The sequence below is a fragment of the Myxocyprinus asiaticus genome, chromosome 41, assembly GCF_019703515.2.
Source record: "Myxocyprinus asiaticus isolate MX2 ecotype Aquarium Trade chromosome 41, UBuf_Myxa_2, whole genome shotgun sequence".
Classification (NCBI taxonomy): domain Eukaryota; kingdom Metazoa; phylum Chordata; class Actinopteri; order Cypriniformes; family Catostomidae; genus Myxocyprinus; species Myxocyprinus asiaticus.
The window spans coordinates 11,384,002-11,407,961 of record NC_059384.1 but is presented as its reverse complement, the minus strand read 5'-3'; the positions used below and the strand labels follow the sequence as shown (position 1 = coordinate 11,407,961).

Sequence of the window (23,960 nt, the reverse complement as noted above, 5' to 3'; positions counted from 1 at the left end):
ATATCCGAGCAGAGACTCTGTGAGCTCGCTCGATTTCCAGCTTGTGGCCTGTTATGTCGAGCAGACTCGGGAAAAGCTCATCTAGAAATTTTACCATATCTCTGCCCTCCTCATGCTCAGGAATTCCAACAATTCGAACATTATTCCTGCGGCTTCTATTCTCAAGATCTTCAAGCTTTTCAAGGAGATGTTCCAAATCAACTTTGGTCGTGGGCGGATTAGCGGTAAATTCCCTCTCTGAAGATTCCAGAAAATCAATTCGTCTCTCAACATCAGTCACTCTTGTAACTATCTCAGAGAATTTTATTTCCATCGCTGTAATCGATCGACGTATTACAGCGAGATCCTCCAAGTCAGCAAGAACCTTCGTCAACATCACCGACATGTTGGACAACTGACGCGCCATCCAAATCGAGTCCCCGGTCTGTAGGCCTGTCGGGGCTTTCATCCTGAACACGTAAGTATCTTTTAATGTCTCCAGAGCCTGAGGATTTTGACTTCCTTGCCATGGTTTGCCTCAAAGAGCAAATGTGTAACGGGGTGTATCAAATTTCACCAAATTATAACATGAAAATAATCAAAAATTTAGCAAAGTGCGCAGAGCTCATAGCTCACACGGCTGCTTCTTGCATGGTGTCACGTGACCCTCTCATCTGAGTTACATTAATAAAATTAGTCTGCGTTTGGATCCACACTTTTCCGTCTCGTCTCTCCCCATCAGCGTGACAAATATGAGTTATAGACCCGTTTTAATAGAACTTTTACATTGTTTACAGTGAGGGGAGTTGCTTCACTGTTGTTAAAAGCATTAGAACAACTGTTTAAACAAAGCAATAAAATATCAGAATACATGTGACCTTGAAATGTATTTTTTACAGTCCTTGAGAGTGCCTAATTACATTTTTGAGCAATGCGGTATTTTCTAGTGTGAGAAATGAAAAGTTGGCTTGCAATCTGCTAACAGATGCACAACTATGTTTCACCATAAACATAAGATCACACTTTCTCATATAAGCAAATTACGACATTTCATGGTTTCCAGCTGACCCACAGCAGTGCGGTAAGGACAACCAAAATCCAATTTCACATCCTGCTGCATAGAGCATCTTGAGTATTTTGGAAGGGGTCATTGTAGTACAAAAACAGTGTGTCAAGCCACTAAAGAGATAGTAAAGATGTTATTCACAATAGATTTAAAGGGACTGCTCACCCAGAAAATGAATATTCTGTCTGGAAAATTCAGTTTGGAACATGTTGTTCTAAGCCCGAATGACTGACTTTCTTCTGTGCAACACAAAAGGAGATGTTAGGCAGAATGTAAGCCTCAGTCACCATTTACTTTCATTGTATAGAAAAAAAGTGCAGTGAATGGTGACTTGAGGCTAACGTTCTGTCTAACATCTCCTTTTGTGTTCCACAGAAGAAAGAAAGTCATATGGCTTTGGAACATGAGAGTGAGTAAATGATAACAGAATTTTCATTTTTGGGTAAATTATACCTTTAAACAAAATTAATATACCTTTCAATAAACTGATTGCACTTAAGAACCTTAAATTGAAGTTATTGTGCATATGGAAGCCCTTAGTGAAGTGTTGTGGTGATGTGTTAGCAGTTTCTCCAGTGCGGTTTAAACATGAGTGAGCAGGAAACTGTGTCACTGTACAGCACAGAGCAGTATAGCAAGATGAAAAAATAGGGGAGACTGGGGCTAGTTATCACAAGGGCTCAGTAACTATAAGATTTTGAGTCAAAAGGCAAATTACATTTAATAAGTGTATTTATGAATTCTGTCCTCCAAACTAAAATTACAGTATTATTATATTTATGCTATAGCTGTCGGGTAAACAAGTGAGAATCATACTGGGATAAGAGTCAGCTATACAATGAAAGTAGATTTGAACCAAAAGGTTGAAATGTGTTCTCAGGACAAGGGCATTTTTTTTTTAATATATATATATAAGTCCACTTTTGAGGCAGTGGAAATGTATAATAGCTTTTTGTAGCTAAGACACTGAACGAATATTCCAGGTTCAATACAAGGTTGCACTCAATCGGCAGCATTTGTGGCATAATGTTGATTATCACAAAAATACATTTCGACTCGTCCCTCCTTTTCTTTAAAACAAAAGAAGCAAAAATCAAGGTTACAGTAAGGCATTAAATAGTTGTTTAAATGTAAATTTTTACAGTCATTTTAGGGTTTTAGCATTTGTTGACATTACATCATCATGGCAACAAAGTTGTAAAATTGACTATAATTTTACACAGAAAAGGTTAGTAAGTGATCTAAAATCATGTTAACACGCATATTGTTCATGTCTTGTGGCTAAACATTTGAAACAGTGACTATTTTAACGTTTACAGATTGGCCCCATACACTTTCATTGTAAGTGCCTCACTGTAACCTCGATTTTGGCTTCTTTAAAGACCAGGAGGGATGAGTCGAAATGTCTTTTTGTGGTAATCAACATTATGCCACAAATGCTATCGATTGAGCTTAAATTGTATTGAACCTGGAATATTCCTTTAAGGTAGGTGCCTATACAGAAATTGACTTTAAAAATAAACCTACCCTGAGAAATTTTCACTACAGTAAATATTGTGACAACTAGCCCCTGTCTACCCATATCAGTGTGACATAGTGACTGAAACGGAAGGAAATAGAAGGTGGTTCACATTTGGAGGGCTACCGTTACTTAGTTGTCAACATTTCAACTCGATTTATGAACTGTCTTTTTTATACAGTACTTTATATGGCATTTGAAATTACCTTTCAAATGAAAGATCTGCCCATCTGGCACCAACAATCATGCCACGGTCCAAATCACTGAGATCAAATCTTTCCCCCATTCTGATGGTTGATGTGAACATTAACTGAAGCTGCTGACCCGTATCTGCATGATTTTATGCACTGCACTGCTACCACACAATTGGCTGATTAGATAATCGCATGGATGATTGTTGGTGCCAGACGGGCTGGTTTGAGTATTTCTGTAACTGCTGATCTCCTGAGATTTTCACGCACAACAGTCTCTAGAATTTACTCAGAATGGTGCCAAAAACAAAAAACATCCAGTGAGCGGCAGTTTTGCGGACGGAAATGCCTTGTTGATGAGAGAGGTCAACAGAGAATGGCCAGACTGGTTCGAACTGACAAAGTCTACGGTAACTCAGATAACTGCTCTGTACAATTGTGGTGAGAAGAACAGCATCTCAGAATGCTATTCTGAGATGCGGGTTGGCACAGTTTTGGCGGTACGAGGGGGACCTACACAATATTAGGCAGGTGGTTTTAATGTAATATTTTAGACATCTCAAGTTGGACTGTATTACATGTTTATAGCACCAGATGCTCCCCTTTTAACTGCAAAGCCTCTATTCATTTTCCAAACAAATTATTTTCGAAAAAATCATGTCAATTCCAACGAAGCAGAAGGATGAGTCAGTGATACGTTTCCAGGCGACAGGCTGCCTTCCAACTGCTGCTGAGAATTAGTCTGTTAAGCCAGGAAAACTACCTACCTTAACTTGTACACTTTTCACACAAATGTCATATAATGGAAGGGATCTGTTTGAATTATACAAAAGGAAATTTAAAATGGAAATTCTCACTTATATATTTTTAAGAAGGAAAAAAGTCGCTTGAGTCTGAAAATGAGATTCAAAATCTTGGTAATTCCATCATCACAATTAAATCCATTCCCTCTCAAGCTGAGAAATCAGTGTAAAAAAGTGTAAAAATGTCAAGTCTGTTTTCCACTTGACTGTAATTGCTTTCTGCCTGAGTTAATCACAGCCAGCATTCATTTGGTCTGACAGTAATGATTCTGATTAATCCCTGATACAATCGTGCATGCGTGCAGATCAATCTTGCTGTGATATGTAAAGAAGAAAGCTCTGCTTGGCTGTGCATGGCTCGACTTGTCAAGGATGCAATGAGAAACATAAATAGTGGGCTTATGTCCTCTTCTGATCTGGGGCTGATTTGTCTTATTAGGTCATTTGGAAAAACCTTAAGCCAAAGTGACTAAGGGTTCATACACAGCACAAGCATGCACACAAACGTAAGAAAGTGACCTTGCATTCAAAAGATTTGGTGCTTTTTTAAGTGCTTTTTTTATCTCCTTTGTTTACATGAAAAACAGGGATGAGAGAGGGGAAATAGGATCAGGACACCTTTAATGCAATGAAATTAATAAAATAATTAAGTGTTCAAAACCCCTGCTTTCTGAATTATATCATTCCACATTTAAAAATCTCTAATAGTCCTTGGCCAAACAGATAAGGTCTTTAACTAAAGATATGATTTCATGGTTAATTCCCTTGATATTATTACAGTTCTTATAATAGAAGATTTTTTCCCATCAGTTAAAAGGGCTTTGTGAAGACTCTTTGATCATGCCAGCTTTGCTGATCCGTCACTTCAGATGCTGTCACCAGAAAACCTGTCTTAACCGAGTTCAGCACTGAGCACCTCATATTCAGCTGAAATGTCTTCTTCACCACAAATCTCGCCTTACTTTATAAACGCATTAAGCACTGCCTTCAAATGACAGAAGTCATGACATTATTGCGTTCTGCAATTCTTTTCCTATGTAAATGTGCTAGATGGACGTTTTTCACCATTGCGCCATGTCTCGCTGCTTTTTCAGTGTCTCATGCAGGAGTGCCACGTTTTTAGTTGCCGTATTACGTTGTAAAGAACTTTTACTATTAAAAATACATCTTGAGAAAAAGCTTGTGTTAACCTTTTGTTGTTGCAGAAGGACGCTTCGTTGTGAATGGCCCCTTATTATGGAGATTCTTTTTATTCTCTTTTTTTGTGATTAACATTTTTATTAATTTTCAAAACAAAGAAAAACAAAACATATATACAGTGATTCACCATTAACACCCACTACTTCCCCTCCCCGCTCATTTGTCAGTTTAGGGAGTTCTAATGGTTCCACAAAGTTTCTGAAATCTTCATCAGTAGACGAAGACGTGGAACTATAGAGATCAAGATAGAATTCTTTAAAAGCATTATTAAGATCAATGGCTGAGGTAAAAATTTGACCACCAGCAGATTTCACTGAGGGAATGATAGAAAGAGACACTCTCTGCTTTATATATCTATCCAAAAGCTTCCCTGCTTTGTCCCCTGACTCAAAGTATGACTGTCTTGCCCTGAACAACCAAAACTCCACTTTCTGCGACAGAATAGTATTATACCTGTATTTCAATCGGGTCAATTCTCTGAGGCCATCAGATGACATACGGCGCTTCAGCTCTGCCTCGGCACTTTTAATATTTCCTTCCAACTCCACAAGTTCTCGTGCTTTGAATTTTTTGATAAATGAGGCATACTGTATGATCCGACCCCTAAGAACCGCCTTAAATGCCTCCCAAGCCACACCCACAGAGGATACTGAGGACCAGTTGGTCTCCATATAAACATTGATTTCAGTCTTTAACATTTGTTGAAAATCTGGATTTTGCAAAAGGGATACATTAAAGCACCAATTATACGATTTCCTTTTCTCTGTATGTGGCAATATCTCTAAACTCACCAGGATCGTGATCTGAGACTAAGATATTTCCAATCAACTGAGCAATCAACAACAGATGAAATGAGGGACTTCGATGTCAAAAAATCTATTCTAGAGTAAATCTTATGAACTGATGAAAAAAATTTATAATCCCTACCAGATGGGTTCAAAAGTCGCCAGATATCTACAAGACCAAGATTTAGGGGGTTTACACACTTTTGCTTCACTGTGATCAAGGACTGAGTCCATCAAAAGATTAAAGTCTCCTCCCAATATTATGTCATGAGAGATGCCAGCAGCTTGCAACATCCCTTCAAGATCTATAAAAAAAGCCCTGATCATCAACGTTAGGTGCATAAATATTAGCCAAAATCAACCTTTGCCCCTGAATTTCTCCTAACACAACAATGACTCTTCCTAATTTATCTTTAATCTGTTTGAGACATTTGAATTGTAGATGTTTATTAATCAATATAATGACTCCCCTGCTTTTACTTGAGCCAGCACTAAAGAAAACATGTCCACCCCATATCTTCCCAAATTTTTCAGCTTCTTGCGGGGAAAGATGTGTTTCTTGAAGAAACACTATATCATATTTCTTGCGCTTAAGAACAGAAATAACCTTCCTTCTATTTATGGGGTGCCCCAACCCATTTACATTCCATGTGGAGAGAGATAACCCATTCACATTAACATTTGACATATTGATATAATAAAAAAATAAATAAATGAGTGTGTCAAAAACAAAATTATACAGACCACATTCCCCATTAATGCAACAATCAAACCCCGAACTTCCCCCGGAACAAAACAAACAGAAAAAAGAAAAACAGCGCCAACTGGCGACAATCCCTCCAAACTCAAAGAGTCCATGTACGCTCACGAGAGCCCCCGCGACAACTTTGCCATCGGATTGCCCGAGTCCGGTGCGTCTGCACAAATTTTGTGAGGCACAATTACAATAACAGGAAATACTTTGTAAAACATACCCCAGCCAATAGGCAGAATAACAGAAAAAACATGTAGATTCATCCACAGAACTGTCTTGAAGGTGTGTTCCTCCACAAAATAAATTCCAGCTGATATAAAGCCATTCAGTTTCCTCGGACAGACAAACAATTGTTCAGTGAACTGGCTGTTATGAGTGCAGCAGATGAGGTAATCATTCTACTAGGAGGCATAAGCCCAAAGAACAAACATATTTAACCACAACTGTCCCGAAGTAGTGTAATTCCACAAAACAAGCTCCAGCCTTTAGGCAGAGCCAGCGCGCAAAACAAAACCGGCATCCCGGTTCCTCGGATGATCAAGAGCCAAACTAACTCGGAGGCCTTGCAAAAAAACAACAAAAAGAAAAAAAAAAAAAAAGCACACCATAACTTACTCAACCCGTCAACTTTATAAAAGACGTCCTTTATGTGAGCATAAAGATATTTTGTGGTCATCCAAAGTGTCCATTCTCGATCTGGCTGGGAACTTCAGTGTATCAAAAAATCTTCTGTCAATGCAAAAGTTTCTTGGAGTAATGCCATAAAACAAACTCTAGCCGCTAGGTGGAGTCAACACAGAAAGAAACAAAAATGGCACCCAGCTTCCTCAGATAATAGAGTCCTTAAACCGCGAGTCAGTCCACTAATACAAAAAACATCAAATGGCTTACTCCAATGTATTTATAAAGGAGAGTGCCTGTTTTAGACAAGTAAATACTTTGCGACCATTCTTCGTTTCTATTCTCAGTTTGGCCAGGAACATCAGAGCAAACAGGATCTTTTTCTGATGTAAGAGTTTCTTGCATTCTTTGAACCGATCACGTTTCTCTCTTGAGGAATTCGCAAAGTCCGGGAACAAGAAAATATTATGGTTCTTCCAAGAAAGCTTCCCTTTGCTCCTCGCCTGACACAACACGAGATCTTTATCGGATGATTTCAGAAATTTGTCCAGAATGCATCGAAGCCTATCTCCCTCAGCAATTCTGCGAGCCGGGACTCTGTGAGCTCGCTTGATTTCCAGCTTGTGGCCTGTTATGTCCAGCAGACTCGGGAAAAACTCGTCCAGGAATTTCACCATATCTCCGCCCTCTTCATGCTCAAGAATTCCAACAATTCGTATGTTATTCCTTCGGCTCATGTTTTCGAAATATTCCAGTTTTTCCGAAATTAATTCCAAATCTGTTTTGGACACGGGTGGATTAGCGGTTAATTCCCTTTCCGATGACTCAAGATAATCGATTCATTTTCAACTTCTGTCACTCTTGTAAACAACTCAGAGAATTTTGTTTCCATCGCCGTAATCGATCGATGTATTACAGCGAGATCCTCCAAGTCAGCAAGAACCTTCGTCAACATCACCGACATGTTGGACAACTGACACTGAATATCTTCTCCCGACGTGCCGTCCAAATCGAGTCTCCGGTCCGTAGTCCCGTCAGAGGCCTCAGCTTAAACACGTAAGTGTCTTTTAATGTCTCCAGAGTCTGAGGATTTTGACTTCTTTGCTATAATTACCTCAAAGAGCAAGTATGTAATTGGGTGTATCGAATCTCACCGGATCACAACATGAAAATAATTTAAAAACTAGCAAAGTTCGCAGAGCTCGTGTCTCACACGTCTGTCTCTCGCATGGCGTCACGTGAACCGATTATTTTTATTCTCAAGACATTTGACATTTGCAACCCATTATCCCTGCCACTTGGTCTAACAATACTGCTTTCATTTCATTTTGGAGTTTCCGACTAGAGTTTCTGACCATTCGCATCTTGAACTCGTTATTGCAAGCTGGAAACTCTGAATTTTAATTAAGCTCCGACATGACAGTCGTGACGCCATGAAAAAAGAACCAAAATGGCCATAGCATCACAAACACACAGCAGTTAACTTCTACAAATTTTTGTTTGATATTGCACTGTAGCCAGTGTAAGTGTTACCAAGAGTGCATTCTTTGTAGTTAAACATTTTGCAAGGGCATATAGAGGTGAAGTAGCTCATTAAAAATTAGAAAAATATAAAAATACATAATATTACTACATTCACATTGGCCTCCCGTTAACAAGCAGATCTTTGCAGATAGGTTTATTTGTTATTTTGCAAATAAGGTCATATTGTCATTCTGTGACCTTCTTGTTTCTTTTAAGGTTAGCAGTGTCTAAATTCGTTCACCATATTGTTCCTGAGAACACGTTATAAGTAGAGCTGTCAAAATTAACACGTTAACGTATGCGATTAAAAAAGTTTAAAGCATTAATTTTACTGTTAATACAGCATAAACCAGCATAAAGGGCGGAAACTTTGAGATGTGTCTGCCTGGAGTCATTCCATTGACGGACACACCACAAACACACACAGCAGTGATTCAGTGTCAGTGATAATGTGATGAGGAAAGGAGCTCTTAACGCTATTTATTGTTCAAAACAAGTCTAGTGACAGAAATCAAGTATTTTTAAGCCTATGTAAGGCGCATTTTAATTACCACAGATTCATGGTAAGTCTTAACTATCACTAAAACGCAGAATGAGACGTTTTTGTCTGCAAGTGCTTTCATGTGGAGTTCAAAGCGGCACTTGACGCTGGTGCTGACGTGAATCATGAATGCAACTTCACGATTGCTGTAACAAAGTGGATTGCCACAGTCTGCCGACTGATTAATATAATTTTTTTTTAATAATTATAATTTAATAATAATTATATTTATTTATCACATTATACATTTGCACATATACAGTGAAATTCTTCTTTTTCACATATCCCAGCTAGGCTGGGGTCAGAGTACAGGGTCAGCCATGATACGGCACCCCTGGAGCAGATAGGGTCAAGGGCCTTGCTCAAGGGCCCAACAGTGGCATCTTGGCGGTGCTGGGGCTCAAACCCCCAACCTTCTGATCAGTAACCCAGAACCTTAACCGCTGAGCTACCACTGCCCCTACGTTAATGTTGTGTAGGATGAGAGTTTTAGAGATTTAATGCCCATTGTAATGAATATGCAACCTATGTGGGAACTAGTTCATTCAATTTGTCAAACTTCCACTTTGGGAAACATTTAATGTTACTTGAATTGGTGCTGTTTTAGTGCATTTTTATCTTTATACTGTGGAAGGCTTTGTTTGGAAAATGTTAATAAAGCATTATATTGTTACATATTGTTTTATTGTCTTTCATAAAAAGGAAATAAATGAATTTTGACAGGAAAATAAATATATTTAGAGTCAAACTTCAGCACTTTCAAAATCTGCGATTAATCGTGATTAACTATGAAACATTATACGATTAATTTTTAAATGTTAATCGACTGACAGCACTAGTTATAAGCCATTTTTTGACAAGCACTTGAGAGCTCATTTTATATTTAATAAGTTGTTTTTGTTTTCATCGTTATTATGATTTGTGTGTTAAATGATGAGGTCATTGCCAGTCTATAAATTAGCTACATGTTCAGTTTTAAAATGAAAGCTTATTGTCATTTTTTCAATATTTTTCAAATATGTTCTCCACCTCCAGCTTAATATAAAGAAACAATTATAAGTAAACCATTCATAGCTGTAGGTTGATTTCACTGTAAAGTGTAAACTCTGTGGCACGTTCAACATTTCTCTTTTTGTTTTGAGTGACTTGTCCAGCCCAACACAACGATATTGACTCAACCAATAGTGTGAGTGAGTTTGGTCGGGACTATCTGGTAGATCGACAAATGAGAGGTGAAGTTTGTGTTCAGAAAGTTTCAAAACAATGTTTATTTTTGCAATTTCGCTTGGTGACGCTAATGGCCTTAGAATTTACATATTTATACATGGACAATTTATTCCCCTTTTTAATGTATTATGTTAATTATTGTTTAAAATAAACACCTCTCCAAGGCCTGGGGCCACACCCACTGTGTCTGTCTCTCTCTCACCCCGCCACAAGGGTCTTCAAGGTTCTTCTTTCCAGTATTTAGTGTTTCTCAATTTTTGCATTTGAATAAGGTAAGAAACATCCAAAGCTTTCCATGAAGGTATAATGGTAATGTCAGGTTATTTGGCATTTGGATCATAATTAGAAGTGTCTGGAAAAATACTAATTTATAATCAACATCAAAGCCACATTTGGATCAGTTATGCGCTATGAGCGTTGCCATGAAAATTAATAATTTCATTTCCAAAGATGAACTGCACTGTTTCCTTTACCCCTTCAAAGGTCAATGGGAGACATGCCAACTGTCACTTTCTGTATGAGCTGCAGATGGCCGAGAAAGAATGTTTGGGCATGCTGGCCGACGAGCTGTCTTTAAACACCAAAGGTACTGTATTAGCAATGTGTGTGTGTGTGTGTGTGTGTGTGTATGTGTGTGTGTGCACATGCACATGTCCATTGCATCATGCCTATCATCTTCTAAATCCGTTTACAGTATCTGTTGTGTTTGCTGAATGGGGAGAACATAAATTGGCATGTCTTCAGCCAATTTTTGTACAATGTATAGTATTGTGTGTATTATTAGTCTATTTAGTATTTATTAGTTTATGTCACACTTACCAAACAAATTGTAATGTAATACATTTGAATGAGCTCTTGCCACATTATTTTGTCCTCTGTAATATTTGTTTTGATGTTTGCATACAGCATTGTTTTTTGCTTTTTTTAAAGAAAAGGAGGGACGAGTTGAAAGAATTTTTGTGATAATCAACATTATGCCACAAATGCTGTTGACCGAGCTTAACTTGTATTGAACCAAAAATATTCCTTTAAACAGGATCTCAAGTTCTTAAACTGTGAGACCTTATGGAATTGTGTTTTCTCTTTATCCATAGTCTATCTTAGTTTTATGATGTAAGATCTCAGATCATACGTAAACTTAACATTTAAACTTTTAATAACCCAGATTTTGTATTTCAATGGCTCTGTATTAGTGAATTTCCTCCTCCTTTTAAAAATTTCCCAACTCCTGTCTCCTAATGACTCCTCTCTGGTCATTAGTCATAATAAAAGTATACACTCTTCTCAGTATATAATTATAGACAACCTTGTATTTATTTTCATACTTGTTTTGCATTATTTTTCATTTTGGAGCATGCTTTATGTCCACTTAATCCAAAGTGAAGTGTGGGAAGAACACAGCTTTGCTTGGGTTTGCGAGGACAGCAGTGTGTTTTCCATCAACTCACCGATAGGGAAATGTTAAATTATTGGTAATTATTTGAAAGTAAACAACACACAAAGGCCTTGACCATGCGTACGTGTGAAACAAGTGATAAGTCCCTCTGGAGATGATTGTAAAAAAAAAGTGGTTTGGTCCACTTAATATGTCTCACATTGCTAATGTTGATTGTGATGGTTCATACAGTACAAGGACATAGTGGACCAAGAACTCAAGAACTAACCTATCAGAGGCAGTGTTTACAGGGTCTTAAACAATACTTGTCGAGTGACATATGAAGTGTTTTCTCAGGGTTTAGATTCCGTCTTTTTCCTCAGAGCAGAGCAGCTGTCTCTTGAACAGATGCAGCTGTTACTTATGAAACTATGAGATGCTAGATTTGGTGGTGTGGCATAGGGGTTAAACCTGCAGGCTAGTAATAGGAAAGATTTTGGTTCGATGCCTGTAAAGAGAGACGAAATGTAACTTTTTGCCACATCTGCCAATGGCCACTGAGTTGAGAGAATTTACTGGCCATACATATTTCTTACCAGCCATGAAACTGTATTTGGCATTATTCTTATTACCATTTTTTGTGCTTAGGACAATAGCATTATTTATTTATTAAAAAAAAAAAATTATAATTTTTTTTTTTTTTTTTTTACAGTACTATAAATGAGATGAGACAGTCTCCATCTCTCTGTGTTATAAATATACAGACACATCATTATTTTGTTCCTCCTATTTTTTTAGTGGCTTAATGGAATACTCCACATATGTGTCGCTACATGGAGTTTTGGAGAAAAAACCTTTAGGCATCATAGATAAACTTTTGATGGTAAATTTTCCACTGGGGAAAAGGTTGTTAGAAGACATGTGAATAGACATCTTTAGTAGACACTTGATTTGATTTGCAGACATCAGCAAGGGTCAGACTATCCCACTTACTGTACAACTCAGTATAAACAATACAATGTTTCAGTACCTAGTAATGTTACCGACCAAGTGGTGAGCAACTCCCATAACATTTTATTTACTCACCAAAGATGCATTTGGAGCTCTGTGAAGGCTAATATTTTTGGACCCTGCCCATAATCCAAAACCTATGACCATTTTGGATTTAAACAATTAAGGCACCTAGCCTTTTTTTTTTTTTTTTTTTTTAAAGAAACAAAAATCGAGGTTACAGTGAGGAACTTACAACGGAAGTGAATGGGGCCAGTTTTAGGAGGGTTTAAAAGCAGACATGTGAGGATTATCTTTTTTATAAAAGTACTAACATTAATTCTTCTGTTAAAACTCATGTATTATTTGAGCTGTAAAGTTGTTTAAATCAGTTGTTTTAGGGTTTTAGGGTTTGATGAAATTACATCATCATGACAATGATGTTGTAAAATTGGCTACAACTTAACACAGAAATGGTTAGTTAGTGATTGTATCACACTAAGATAATTTTAACACACACATTGTTTACATATTGCGACTATGCTTTTAAAATGGTAATTATTTTAAGGTTTACGGATTGGCCGTACGAAGTATCTCACTGTAACCCAGATTTTTGCATTTGTAAAGGAAAGGAGGGGAAAGTCAAAATTAATATTATGCAACAAATTCTGTCGATTGAGCCTAACGTGTATTGAACCCGGAGTAAACAATGTAGTAAAAATACACTCACCAGCCACTTTATTTGGTACACCTGTACATCTACTTATTCATGTGATTATCTAATCAGCCAATCATGTGGCAGCAGTGTAATGTATAAAATCATGCAGATACGGGTCAGGAGCTTCAGTTAATGTTCACTTCAACCATCAGAATGGGGAAAAAAATTGATCTCTTCTGTCAGCCAAGAACAGAAAACTGAGGCTGCAGTGGGCCTACCATTTTTGTACCTCAGCAGCAATCCAGATTTGTCAGACCAGGCGATGTTTTACAATCGTATACTGTCCAGTTTTGATGAGCCTGTGCCGACTGCAGCCTCAGTTTCCTGTTCTAAGCTGACAGTTGTGGTACTGCTGTAGCCCATCCTTCTCAATTTTTGACATGTTGTAAGTTCAGAAATGCTTTTCTGCATTGCACTGTTGTAACGCATGTTTATTTGGGTTAATGTCACCTTCCTGTCAGCTTGGATCAGTCTGGCCATACACCTCTGACCTCTGTCATTAACAAGCCATTAATGGATGCCGCTCGCTGGATGTTTTTTGTTTATTGCACCATTCTCTTTACACTCTAGAGACTGTTGTGCGTGAAAATCCCAGGAGATCAGCAGTTACAGAAATACTCATACCAGCCCATCTGGCACCAACAATCATGCCACGGTCTAAATCACTGAGATCACATTTTTCCCTATTCTGATGGTTGATGTGAACATTAACTGAAGCTCCTGACTCATATCTGCATGATTTTATACATTACACTGCTGCCACACGATTGGCTGATTAGATAATCGCATAAATAATATATGTACAGGTGTACCTAATAAAGTGGCCGGTGAGTGTACATTAGATGCACATAAAAGACTGCATGCCTTGTCTTTACTGTGGCATTCCAGCAAGACTGTAGAGTTGTCTTTCTATTTATTGCTGGACCTGCACAACACACTCTATCCATAGTTTAGACCTGAAATGTCCAATTCCTTTAAGTTGGTCTTTAAAATTTCAATGATTTTCCTTTTTGTTTTTTGTTGTAGTACCTTTAATGGGATAGTTTACCCCAAAAATTAAAATACTTTCATCATTTACTCACCGTCATGTTATTCCAAACCCAATTTTTATTTTTTTAGTTTTTCCTCATTGTGAAACACAAAAGAAGAACATTAATGACTGACAGCCTCAGTCCCCATTCAATTTTTATGTATGAGAAAGAACAGCAAAAACTTCCTTCAAAATTTCTCTTATGTTACATGGAAGAAGGTAAGTCATAATGGGTTTTGAACAACACAAGAGTGAGTAAATGATGACAGAATTTTCAGTTTTAGGTGAACTATGCCTGAGGCATGTGCCGTGCATAATTTTGTAAAAATGGAAACCACGTTCAGATGAACACAACACTGAATCATCGCATTAAGCTGATTTGATAAAAACATGCAAAGACTTTCAAGAGCATTAGTAAAGAATCTTGATCTTGTCTTGCACTTCAAAGTTTCCCAATTTCTCGCACCTGTCAAACATATGGCTAGTTTCACATATGGCATAGCTGTCTTGCAATAACTTTTGTTTAAAGTTGTTTTGTTTAAAGTTGTGCTCTCTCTGCATATTTTTTGGGATCCAGATGTTTCAAGCTCTTATATTTGCTTTCTGTTTTTCTACTTCCATACAGGTTGCAGGGGAATGTGGGATAATATTTCTTGCTGGCACCATGCAGATATCGGAGAGGAGGTCATCAATACGTGCCCTGCTGCCCTAAAAAACCTGTTTACCAGAGATGGTAATATTTGCTTTAATAATTATTTGCTTTCCTTACCCATACACTCTTAAAATAAACATTATTTAACACTCCTGTGCTGGACCTTAGATTCTTTAGAATATTTAGAGATGTTGATGAAGTTCATGCTATTCAGCTATTGTTTAGACACAAGAAGACTTTTTGCCTGTCAGTCATTTTGAGCTTTTACTCAATTTGAGGGTTTACGGACATGACCTGATTTTGGAGAGATGGGGTGGTAATCTTGTGGCAGAAGTAAAAAAAACCTCCGTTCCCTGATGGAGGGAACGAGACGTTGTGTCGATGTAGTGACACTAGTGGTCACTCTTGGGAGCCCCAAACACCTCTGCTTTTTTTAAAAAAGGCCAATGAGAATTGGCGAGTGGAATTTGCATGCCACTCTCCTGGACATACGGGTATAAAAGGAGCTGTTATGCAACCACTCATTCAGGTTTTGTGCTGAGGAACCGAGACCAGGTCCCGGCCATTTCAGTGGGTAGTTCAGCATTGTGGCAAGAGGGACACAACGTCTCGTTCCCTCCATCAGGGAACGGAGGTTACGAAAGTAACCAGGACGTTCCCTATCTGTCACTCACTCGACGTTGTGTCGATGTAGTGACACTAGGGATCCCTATACAAAATGCCACAACTAGCTGAACTGTGTTGCGTGAACTTGCGGTGTGTGATGGGCAGACAGCTCTGTGCCTTGTAGCCAGCGCACCAGGCCATCACGTAACCTCCCCTGAATGGTCCATCGGGAACAAGTTGACTGATCAACTATAGGGACAGGCTAGCCCAACCAAGGCCTCTTTTCCCTCTCTTTTCACCCCAAAAAGAGTGTAATTTGTTAACTGACTGGGAGCCATAAGTGTCTGCGTCGGGGGGTGTCCCTCCCAAGGGGAAGACACAGCAGAGACCACACCCCGCCCAAAAGGCGGGGGGTGGGGGGGTGGTATTTTGAGTGTAATACATCACACGGTCTTACCGAGTCTTGTCGGAAGTATGTCATGTGGAGAGGTCCCATGGAAGGTCCTACCCAAAGGAGGAGGAGTTTCTACAAAGCATGGCAACCGGGGCAGGGGGGCCTGCCCAAGGAAGATGCAGTTTACCGACAGGGAAAATATCAACATCAAAAGTATCACATGGGGCTGCCTTCGGGGAACCATCGCATGCGGAGCACCTACCTCAGTACAGGGCCTCATTAGCGCACTTACTAAGCCAGCAGTGAGTTTCTCCGCAAACTCAACTGCCACAGGGCTAAGGAGGAAAGTCATCCAGGGATCAGTCTGTGAACACTACTGGGAGTCAAGAGCACATGTCTTCTCCTCAAGGGAGGAGAAAGGTGCTATGTGCAAGCGGTACACCCATGCAATGGGAGCGTAGACCACCTTGGTGGTTGATGTACGCTACCGATGCTGTGCTTGCCTTGGATCAATGGCTGAAACCTCCGCAGGGCGAGCAGTACTGCCAATAACTCTAGGCAGTTGATGTGCCAATGCAGCCGCGGGCCAGTCCAGGAGCCGGCGGCTGTGTGCCCATAGCATACGGCGCCCCAGCCCATCTTGGAGGTGTCTGTTGTAACCACGACACGCCTGGAGACCTGCTTTAGGGGAACCCCTGCCTGTAGAAATGCAAGGTCAGTCCACGGGCTGAAGACGCCACATGATGTGTCCCACGGCACCATGCCCATCTCGGGACTCGAGTCTGAAGCCAGTGCTGAAGCGGTCTCCTATGCATCAACCCGAGCGGTGTGGCCACTGCTGAGGATGCCATATGCCCCAGGAGCCTCAGAAAAAGTTTCAGTGCAACCGCCGTTCTCCATTTGAACACCTTCAGACAGTTCAGCACCGACTGTGCGTGCTTGTTCGTGAGGTGCACTGTCATCGAGACTGAGTCCAACTCCAGAGATGCTCTGAACCGGGTAGAGCTTGCTCTTTTCCCAGTCGACCCGAAGCCCCAGTCGGCTGAGGTACCGGAGCACGAGGCCCCTCGAGAGTGAGCTAAGATTAGCCAGTCATCGAGATGGTTGAGGATGCGGACGCCCACTTCCCTTAGCGGGGCAAGGGCAGCCTCTGCGACCTTCGTGAAGATGTGAGGGGACAAGGACAGGCCGAAGAGGAGGACCTTGTACTGGTACGCCTGGCCTACGAAGGCAAACCGCAGGAAGGGTCTTTGTCGAGGTAAGACCGAGATGTGAAAGTACGCGTCCTTCAGGTCTACCGCCGCGAACCAATCTTGATGCCGGACGCTCGCTAGAATGCGATGCATCAGCATCTTGAATGGGAGTCTGTGCAAAGACTGGTTCAGTACTCGCAGGTCCAGGATTGGTCGCAACCCACCACCTTTCTTCGGTACCCTTTCTTCATCTTGGCTGGAGGGACAGGCTCTATTTCTTGCGCAGAAGGGTAGCAATCTCTGCACGCAAGGTAGCGGCGTTCTCACCCTTCACCGAGGTGAAGCGGACGCCGCCGAACCTGGGCGGGCACCTGGAGAACTGAATTGCGTAGCCGAGTCGGACGGTCCAGGTCAGCCATCGTGACAGGTTGGAAAGCGTGAGCCATGCACCCAAACTCCGGGCGAGGGGGACAAAGGGAATGATCATGTCGGACGTACCAGCGGGTGGGGTCTCGTGGCGGGGCAGAGCTTGAGGTGCCACGTAGAGGGGACTCCAGCCCCGTGGCCGTGCTGAGTCCAGGGACATCAAAGCACTTACCTGGCTCCTGCCACCCACCATAAGATTGGTCGAGGAGGGGGGAGGAGGAATCTCATCCCCGTAGTCCACTGGAACCAATCTCGTGTGAGCGTGTTTGTGCCGCAGCTAGGCGCACAGGGGCGGGGGGTCTGCCGCTGGAGCGCCATACCTGCCAAAATGGGATGGTGGCCATGACGACGGCCGTACGCACTGGATATGTGACCCAGGAGACGAGGGAACCATTCTTATGTCAGGCTTTTGGGTGCTGCAGCCTCCTGGGCATGCGGCGAAAAAATATTCTCCTCCCGGCCCTCCACCGGGGGATGGAGTGGTCTGTCGACCAGCCCCAGAGAAGTCGGTCTCCTTGCCCCTGGGTCGCCCATCTCGGGGAACTTAGAAGCCTTCCTCGGGTTCTTAGCAGCCGGCCGCGAGACGGGTGGCATCTGCTTCCTGCGGAGGGCTCCACGCCGGAGCCGGGCTGTGGCGGAGCCGGTGTTGTTGCTGCAGGAGGATGCCCTTGGCGACGAGCAGACAGGGTGCGGGGTCTTAAGCCGTGCCGGGGCAGAATATATTGTAAAACCTCCGTCTGCTTCTTCACCGCCGAGAACTGCTGGGCAAAGTCCTCGACGGCGTCGCCAAACAGGCCAACCTGGGAAATGGGGGCGTCAAGGAACCGTGCCTTGTCCACTTCTTCCATCTCGACCAAGTTGAGCCGAAGGTGGTGCTCCTGGACCACCAGGGTGGACATCGCCTGCCCGAGAGACCGCGCCGTGACCTTCATCGCCTGGAGGGCGAGGTCGGTGACCAAGCGCAGTTCCTGCATCAATCCCGGGTCAGAACTACCCTCGTGCAGTTCTTTTAGTGCCTTGGATAGGTATACTTGCAGGAGAGCCATGGCGTGCAGGGCCTACAGGCCCTGGATGGGAGTCTTGGGTGCCCACGCCAGGTGGTGGCGCTCTGCGGACACAAGTGCACCGTGAGCACCTTGTCCACCTGGGGGATCACTGAATACTCACTGGCCGCTCCGCCATAAAGGGGAGCAAGAGCGGGGGAGCTGAAAGACAGGGACCAGGCAGTAAAAGGTGCCTCCCACGATCTTGTCAGCTCTTTACTGTGACTCTGTTTTAGGGATGCTTAATAGTTTGTAAAAAGATGTTTGAATTTCCTCCTTTTAAAGGAACATGGAAATATTTAAAAGGAACATTGCTAACGGCACTGTTCTTCTATTATAAGAGTGCAGCCTTGGGTTCTTTAAGGCACCTATGACTTTCTTTCTTCCACAGGAACACAAAATAAAATGTTAGGCAGAATCGGTCATCATTTACTTTCATTGTATGCAATGAAAAAAAAATACAATGAAAGTGAATGGTAAGAAAGAAAGCCATAGGGGTTTGGAACATGAGGGTGAGTAAATAATGATATAATTTACATTTTGGGTAAACTATCTCTTTAAGAATGCATAATTTGCAGTGTTGGGTGTAATCCAATTACAAAGTAATTAGTTACTGTAATATAATTACTTTTAGGTAAAAAAGTAGTGTAATGTATTACATTTAAAATCCTTGTAATCAGATTACAGTTACTGACTTTCAATTAATTTAATTAGTTTTAAGTACATTATAGGGTTATGCTTATTTCTAATATATTATGTATGTAGAATACATGAATTATGGCCCCTTAATGAGTCATTGTGAAGGAGAAATGTGAGGCGCTGAGTGTGAATTGTGTGTAACAATGGACAAGAAAGAAATATAGACATTATTTTGAATTTGTTGAGCACAAGTGTTTTCAAAAGTAACTTAAAAGTAAAGTAATTAGTAATGTAATTACTTTCACAATGAAGTAATTAGTAAAATAATCTTATTACAATTTCAGAGAAATAATTATTAATTTGTAGTGGATTACTATTTTTAAGTAACTTACCCATCACTGATGATCTGTTATACTCATATACTGTATAAAGCAGAAAGGATATAATTATTTCCGATCTGAAGATGAGCGTGTTGTAAAGGAACTGAATGAATTGTGGTGATTGTGATTGTCCGTGTGAGCATGCATGTGTGAGTGTGAGTAAATTAAAGAGTAGGGGAGCAAACCGAAGGCTGGAGTGAGTGAATCGTGTCTTTTCCCTTCTGTCCGGACTTGCTCATTGACCCGTGGACCCAAGCCGAGGGCACAGAACCAGCACATCCCTTCTTCCCTACAGAGAACTTGTCTGTCAAGCTCCAGAGTGTGGGAGCAGACACACAACAGATTCCCCAATCAGTCTATTTTCATTCCTTCTGAGCTCTCTCTAACCTGCCAGTGCAGAGAGGTCATGCAGCAACACATGAACACATGGTGCCGTTGGAAATCCACTGAGTTAAGTAGCCAAATTAGCCAAGAACATCTGGAAAAATATGTTGACCTATGAATATAGCACACAATTATTATTTCGAATCAAGATTTCTAATGTATCACTGATCTTTTCGCAGATGAATCATAGTCAACATCATTTATACTCCATTAGCTGTTACCCCAGAATTTATCAGCTGTTTTATTTCCTGCAAAGTAGCTCTTAAAAAAAAAAAACAATATATTGCACTTTCTTGAGCCTGGTGTTTAGACAGGTATATTTTCAATCATTTGACAGAGGTTAATGGATTGTATGGGCTGGAGAGCGGATATAGCAGGTACAGTGCATTCAGTGAAGTAGGTGCCTCAGGGTTATGTGGGCACTAAAAGGTTCAACCTACCCCTCCTCTTCCTCAGTTAAAGTGATAGTTCATATAAAAATGAAAATCTGTCATTATATTCTCACCCTTATGTCATTCCAAACCAGTAAGACTTTTTTTCCTTGCTTTTTTTGAACACCAAAGGAGAGGTTTAGCAGAATGTCCGAGTTGCTCTTTTTCATACAATGAAAGTGAATGGGGACCAGGGGGTGTCAAGTTACAAAAATGACCAAAAAGCACCATTAGATAAGTAGTCCATTTGACTTTTGCACTGTATTCCATGTCTTACGATAGCTTTGGGTAAGGAACGGACTGACATTTAATTCAAAAGTCTTGAAATTCTTACTTGACAGCAGTGGTCACCAGTCAGTTACAGTGCATGGAAAAGAACAGCTTTGATATTTTGCTATTAGTAACTCCTTTTGTGTTTCACAAAATAAATTAAAGGGCAGCTTTGGAACAACATGAGGGTGATAAAAGATGAAAAAAAAAAAAATTCTTGCTGAACTATTCCTTTAAGCATATGTTGATTACATTACTACAGTACACCTGTATTACCTACAGTATAGTAGCCCTCTGGGGAATGGAGGAAATTAAACAGCGTGCAGTTTTTTCCTTGTCTCTGTTGCTAATGTCATGTAAGATATGAAGGTTTTGGACTGATGCGTCATGCAGGGAATGGAAAGTTCTGTAGCAGTCTGTCAAATGCGTGCTAGCACAAAGCTCTTCTGCTTTGCTTTTGTGTCCATGAATGGCAGTTAGAAGCAGCAAAGCCGTCCCGCATTGTACTTGCGCAAAGCACTTATCCTACTGGACAAATACATGTTTTATTACCGTTCTGACAATTTGAATTTAAGATAAGAGTACACATGTTGACGTGAATTAGGGGATCTTTGTGAATAGGCTGAAAAAGGTGGCCCGGCTTTTCAAATATGGGATAGTTGGCGCCTCTATAAAGCCTGAAATGGTTTGCACAGACATGTGCTTTTGTTAGGCTTTTGTATGTGTATGTGGTTGAGTGCATATGTGTACATGTGGTTGTGTATGGTCTTTTCTGTGTGGAAGGATGTGTGATGTGAGCATGTGTGGGTACGTATTTGGGGTGGATTAGTTTCATAGTGGTCGTAGGCAAAAATAAATCTCCATGTTGATACATGTCAGGGGAGTTTACATTCTCTCTCTCTCTCTCTCTCTCTCTCTCTCTCTCTCTCTCTCTCTCTCTCTCTCTCTCTCACGAAGTGCTCTACAGCGATGCTGTCATACTCTCTTTGCATATCCGGCCCTGTGAAAAACCATTATGTATTCATTCTGCTTTCCTCTCAGCCCTAAAATATACATAGATATACCCGTGTTACATGGAGCACAAGATAAAACATCAGAAGTACTTTTACTTGAAATGTTTTTACAATCACATAGTACTGATTTGAGTATGTATCTTATGTAGGTTTCTGATCTCTTAGCTGCCTTTAATAGGTCAGTCCGGTGCTGAATTTTTTCAATACCACACGTAAAATGTCCCTACTTCCTGACAGACAGGGTTGGGGAGTAACAGAATACATGTAACGGGATTACGTATTTAAAATACAAAATATAAGTAACTGTATTCCACTACCGTTTCAATTAAATCATTGGTAATCAGAATACAGTTACATTCAAAAAGTATTTTGATCTGAAGAGATTACTTTGCATTTTATTGTCATTTGTTTAATTTAATATTTAGTCCTTTCAGATGGAAAACATTTATACATATAAATGATGCGATCCGAATTTTACAGTATGTATTCTGTAATCCGTAGTGGAATACATTTAAAAAGTAACCCTCCCAACCCTGCTGACAGATATAACTAAAATAGGTGTCCTGAGAAATCACACCTGTTTCTACAATAGGCTCTGTAAAATACAAAAAAGAGTAGGGGGAGTGGCCATCACTTTTTAGCAATCAGAAAACAAGCCAATCATAAATGCTACAGGCTTGTAAATTATTTTCTAGCCTTTCTCCCATTTAAAAACAAATGATCATCTTGTTGTATATGTTTTCATACTGACAATTTGGGGATGAAAAGGCCTTTACTGTTTGTAAAAGTAAATAAAGCACATATAATTTTAATTTATTAGTATAATTTTAATTTAAGAAAGTATGCTTTGTTCACTTTACCAAGAAGGAAACTAGATTCAAATTAGATGATCAAAATCATTCACTATAATGATTTTCTTGTGCATGGTGCTGTGGAGTGTTATGATGTTCTGATAGTGTTTAATGTGGTCATGTTGTACACTGTATTCACCTGTCAGCTCCTCTCATCCAGGTATAATGGTGGTCACTGGCGCAGAGCAACATGTGGGAGGCCGTTGTTTAATACAGAGAGTATTAACAAGCCTACACTCAGATGTTTTACTGCATGAAATGAAACACAACTACAATGTATTTATACTTCATACTTATCCCCTGCATCTCAGCCTAGAATAAATGCATCAGTGATGTAAAAAAATATTTCCATTATCAGTGGTGCCATCTGGATTTACGAGTATAATATGTGAGTGGAGCCCATGTAGCTGGAAAACTCAGTGTGTGCAAATGTAAAGGTAATTGCACCTAAAGAAAAAGACTGAGTACAGACTAAAAAGTCTTAACTGTAATTAGGAGACTCTTCTTCTCTCTAGAACACAATGTATTTTTGATTATTATTCTTGAGTACTTCATTTGATATGCTAATTTTTCGGAAAAGTTTTCTTTGTTGTCTCTTTGAGTTTCTTAGAAGTTCTTCTACATAGCTGGCAAAGCTTTACCAAAACACACAGAGGATTTTATAGCTCAAGAGACTTAATGGAGTTATTAGTTATGTTTCATTGCAGAATCAATTTCGTCTCAGATGTTTCTACAAAAATTCCTTAAGAGAAATAAAAATACAAACAAATCAGACAATTGTTGACATACAGTCAAATTATTGAGCTATAAAATGAATGTTGAGAGCATTGCTCAGATAATTTGGTCTTGGAAGAATATGTGAGAAATGTAAATATCTGACTTTTGATTGCAGACTCTGACATCTTGGCAAATCAGAGCACATTTTTGAGATCTCTTCTGAAACTCTAGAGCAGGTGATTTCAAACTCTGGTATGGGAACCTCCAAAAGTTGAAAGTGAAAAGGTGTAGAAAATGTAAATCGAAAACAGATTTTTTTTTAAACTTTGTTCTCTAAAGTGTGCTTAAAAACAGTATGCTGTTAGTGTAATCAAAAGTAAATAATTTCAGATAATATTTTAATAATTTCTTTTGGTTTTAGTACAATGACAATATAAACAGGGTTCCCACACTTTTTGATTATTTGAATTTCCATGAATGTTCAATTACGTTTCCAGTTGTTTGTGGTAACAGGATAAGAACGTTTAAACTCAATTTGATGCAGATTTTTGAATGCATCATTCCGACTTATTTTAATTTTCTCTCCTTTTCTCCCCAATTTGGAATGTCCAGTTCCCAGTGTGCTCTAAGTCCTCGTG

General features: G+C 40.1%; 1 protein-coding gene across 1 annotated transcript in view; it reads left to right on the top strand.

The window, feature by feature from the left end:
- LOC127431623 (vasoactive intestinal polypeptide receptor 2-like) overlaps positions 1-23,960 on the top strand; it is a 73,269-nt gene that overhangs the window by 10,063 nt on the left and 39,246 nt on the right. Inside the window, exons 2-3 of the mRNA XM_051682150.1 lie at positions 10,694-10,796; positions 14,949-15,056. Coding sequence (XP_051538110.1) covers positions 10,694-10,796; positions 14,949-15,056 — 211 coding nt within the window. The remainder of the gene's footprint in view (positions 1-10,693; positions 10,797-14,948; positions 15,057-23,960) is intronic.